We start from the raw sequence: 4639 nt of genomic DNA on the forward strand, positions 1-4639 counted from the left end.
ACAGTGTCAAGGCACTGTTCTGCAAGGGTCTATCAGAGTTGCAGCAGGATCTGACCCAAATACACAATCACTTGAATCAGGCACAAGCATTCAAGAGGTAAAGGGCCAAGATTCAAAGTAGCAGAATCAGTGGTTCAAGTAGGAGCAAAAGCTTCTTTCAATCCATTAGTCATGAAGCAAAAACTTCATTCAGTTTTAGTTTTAATAACTAAAAATATGTACTAATTTTAGTTAATTTTATTTGCAATTAAAATAATAATTGTATGTATTTGTGGGGTAGTGTAAGTTTCAATGCCCATATACATTGGACAACGATCAAACCAGGGTAATTACTCTATCCATCACTTTAAACATTTCCATTTCTTTGTGGTGGCAATATTAAATATCCTCTCTTCTAGAAATATATACTACATGGTTATTTGCTATAGTCATGCTGCTGTGTAACAGAACACAAGAACTTGTTCTTTCTAACCATATCTATCTGTTCATGGTACTTCCCTCTCCTCTACCATCCCTAAACTCTAGTAACCACTATTCTACTCTCCACTTCTATAAAGTCAACATTTTTAGGTTCCACATATGGGTAAGGTCATGTGTTTTTTGTCTTTCTCCACCTGGCTCATTTCACTTAACATAATGTCCTTCAAGTTCATCCTTATTACTACAAATGGCAGGATTTCATTCTGTTCAAAGGCTGAATCATAGTCCTGTGTGTATGTGTGTGTGTGTACGTGTGTGTACGTGTTATCATATCTTTTGTACATTGATCTGGATATGGCCATTTAGGTTGGCTCCATAACTTGGCTGTTATGAATAGCACTGCAATAAACATGGAAAGGCAGAGCAATCACATTAATGTGTCTACATATCTGAAGGAAATTGCAGAGTATTCACAATTCATTATTTTTTTTCTTTCCTTCACTTTTAATTATACCTCGACGTTTACTGTGTTTTGAAACTGTGGAAAATTAGATATATGGGGAAAGAAGAAAAACATTGTAGTTGTCTATAAGTATCTTACAGGACCCTGGAGAAAGTAAATGTTGAATCTAGAACTACAAGTACACAGAATACTGTTAAGAAAATACACAACATTTTACAGGGAAATAACTGATGTACCTAATTTGGCCTGGGGCCTCAAGAAGTCTTCCTAGATGATGGGAAACAACGTGTAGGTTAATATATGTCACATAAGCAAGCATTACCCAGGGAAGGAAGAAAATGCATTATAGGTAGAGGTACTGTATATAAGGGTCTCAAGACAGGCAAGATTTGAGAGATGAGAAAATGATGAGTTCCTATAATTTATATCCTTAGGGCCAAGAAGAGTGCTGAGAGGTGAAATGAAAATGGGGGCCATATTCAGGACCTCTTAAGCCATGCTGAAAACTGTTGCCTTATTTTAACATTATTGGGAAATTTAACCAAGGAATTAAATTATTTAAATTTATGGCCATATTTGGTATATGAAGGATTGGAACAGAATAAGAAATAAAGAGGAGAGATGATTAAAAGTGATTAATCAAGGCTTTCCAGAAAAACAGATCCAATACTGCATGTATATTTATATTTATTTGTATATATATTTGTTTACATATGTATGACATATATATCAAAAAGAATTAGGCTCATGTGCTGGGCACAATGGCTCATGCCTATAATCCTAGCACTCTTGAAAGCCAAGATGGGAGGATTGCTTGAACTCAGAGTTAGAGACCAGCCTAAGCAAGAGTGAGACACTTTCTCTACTAAAAATAAAAATAATTAGCCATGTTTTGTGGCAGGCACCCATAGTCCCAGCTACTTGGAAAGATAAGGCAGGAGGATTGCTTGTACCCAGAAGTTTGAGGTTGCTGTGAGCCAAGGTGATGTCATGGCACTCTAGCCTGGGCAACAGAGTGAGAATCTGTCTCAAAAGAAGAAAGTTTCATAGTAGGGTTGAGTACATTGGATACTTTTTCTTCCATTCTTGAGATACTTTGCTAAGAAGAATATTTTCCAGCTTCATCCATGTAAACATGAAGGAAGTTAGCTATCATAGGAAAGTTATAACCCAATTTTAGCCCAAGAATATGGGGAAAGGAAAGAGGGAGGAGAGAGGGGAGGATGGGTGAAGGGAGGCGGGTTGTTGGGATCAGGCCTATGATCTATCCCATAAGGGTACATGTGATTCTTTCTAAATGTGGCATATAAATGTCTTTTTTTTTTTTTTTGGCATATAAATGTCTTAACACAACAATGAGAATGACATGAAGGTTATTTGGCCAATTGGATGAGAATATTTCAAATTATATATGGAAACAACACACTGTACCCCATGATAGTATTAATGTGCACAACTATGATTTAATTAAAAAAAAAGAAATAAAGAAAAAGAAGAATTATATTCATGATAACCATGGTAGCTAACAAGTCCAAAATCCATGGGGTAGGTGAGTAGATTGGGAGTTCTAGCAAGCATTGATGTTGTAATGTTTAGTCCAAAGGTAGTCTGGAAACAGAATTTCTTCCTCTCTTAAAGACTTCAGTTTTGGTGGCACCCATACCTCAGTATGTACGGTGCTGACTATATAGAGGCTGGCAAGTTCCAACCAGCCCGGGCCAGCTAAAATCACAATGACAACTGTAACAGAAAAATAGCCGGGCATTGTGGCGGGTGCCTGTATTCCCAGCTACTTGGGAGGCTGAGGCAAGATAATTGCTTAAGCCCAAGAGTTAGGAGTTGCTGTGAGCTGTGATACCATGGCATTCCACCAAGGGCAACACAGTGAGACACTATTTCAAAAAAAAAAAAAAAAAAATAGAAAAAGAAAGACTTCAGTATTTTTCTCATAAGGCCTTTGCCTAATTAGACAAGGCCTATTCATATTATGGAAAGTAATCTCTTTCAGTAAAAATCTACCAATTTATATATATTAATCACATCTAAAAAAATATCTTCACAGCAGTATCTGGATGGCAATTTGAGAAAACAACTGAGAACTAGAGCCTCGCCAAGTTTACACATAAAAATTTTAAACATCTCAGGAGTATTATTGTAAAATATATATAACAGGTGGTGGTTTGAAATAGAAGTATTGACAGTGAAGATGGAGAGAAGTGATTCTAAATATTAGACTCAGAATGTTTAAAACTTTGTGATGGAATATCGAAGTATAGGGAACGATATAAAAATATAAATTAGTAAACTAACAAATTGATTGAAAGATAGTGCCTCTTACTAGGGAAGATGAAGGTGGGGATAGAAGAAAAGACAGAAAAAGAGAAAAAATATATAGTAGTCTTTGTCATATAGAGGAAAATTTAAACTCTCAGGGATGAAACAGCCCAGTTCATTCAAGCTTCCTTAGCTGACTATGAGTAAGTAACTCCAAGAGTTTGTTTCATTCAGACCCTACAGAGTTCAGGAACACTAATCATTGCTACAGAAGAAGTCACCTCTTTTTTTTTTTTAATTTTTTTCTTTTTTTATTGAATGGTAACTGTGTACATTAATGAACTATAATGAACTACAGTGTGGTGTTTTCACACACAATCCGAAACACTTCCATCAAACTGGTTAACATAGCCTTCATGTCATTTTCTTAGTTATTGTGTTAAAACGTTCATATTCTACTCATAGAAAGATTCACTTGTACCCTTGTAAGATAAACCACAGAAGTGAACCCTCCAATCCCCCTCCCTCCACCCATTCCTCCCTCCCCTCTCCCTCCTCCACTTCCTGTATTCTTAGGTTGTTATTAGGTTATAGCTTTCATATAAAACATTTAAATTAATTTCATAATAGGGGTGTGTACATTGGATACTTTTTCTTCCATTCCTGTGATACTTTGCTAAGAACATTTTCCAGCTCCATCCATGTGAATATAAAGGACGTAAGAAGTCACCTCTTTTGACTTGACAGAGGAGTTTACAGATAAGTCAGGGACAACTTATTTATCACTTTCCTGGGGACCTCAGATATCCAAGGCCAGAGTCGGAGGCCAGGAACACAGACTAGAATTATACAGGTCCACAAGGCCTGTCCCCAACACATAACCTTATTGCAAGAAAAATGCATCCAGCAATTTTATTGTCTGCTTTCACTTTGTCATTTCCTCACAAAGCACTCAGTAATAATTCTAGTTATCACATACATTTCAAGATAAGCTGCTGTTGAAATGGACCCAGTCTTAAAGATTTGGAAGTACAGTATCCTCAAGGTAAAGCAGAGAACTATTTTTGAATAATAAATATGAACATGACTTAAAAAGAATTTTCAGGAGATTATTTTTTATGAGAATCCATTTGTTTTTCTTAATAATAACTGCAGCTTAAACTACAAAGCTTCATACTCGTTAACTATATATAACAGATATGCTTTAACCATGGACATTCAATTTCTTCTATTGTGCTAATTAGAGAACATTATTATACAAATTCTCCAAAAGCAGCATTGAGGTTATATTTTTTGACCAAACTGTCTCATCAGAGCCCGCTTAATCTCCTTATTTCTAAGAGTATAGATGAAGGGGTTCAACATGGGGATCACCACCATGTAGAACACAGACACCACCTTGTTCTGGTCAGTTGAGTAGCTGGACTTGGGCATCACATAGATGAATGTGATGGTCCCATAGAACAGAGTGACTGCAGTGAG

The 4639-nt window shown here is 36.2% G+C and overlaps 1 protein-coding gene across 1 annotated transcript in view; it reads right to left on the reverse strand.

Annotated features, from left to right (window-relative positions):
• Positions 1-4441: 4441 nt before the first annotated feature.
• Positions 4442-4639, reverse strand: part of LOC105886530 (olfactory receptor 502-like) — a 970-nt gene continuing 772 nt past the window's right edge. Inside the window, exon 2 of the mRNA XM_012802173.1 lies at positions 4442-4639. This exon is cut by the window's right edge and continues 4 nt beyond it. Within this exon, the coding sequence (XP_012657627.1) occupies positions 4442-4639 (198 nt within the window).

The sequence above is a fragment of the Otolemur garnettii genome, unplaced genomic scaffold (assembly GCF_000181295.1).
Source record: "Otolemur garnettii isolate 467f Iridium unplaced genomic scaffold, OtoGar3 scaffold00001, whole genome shotgun sequence".
NCBI lineage: Eukaryota > Metazoa > Chordata > Mammalia > Primates > Galagidae > Otolemur > Otolemur garnettii.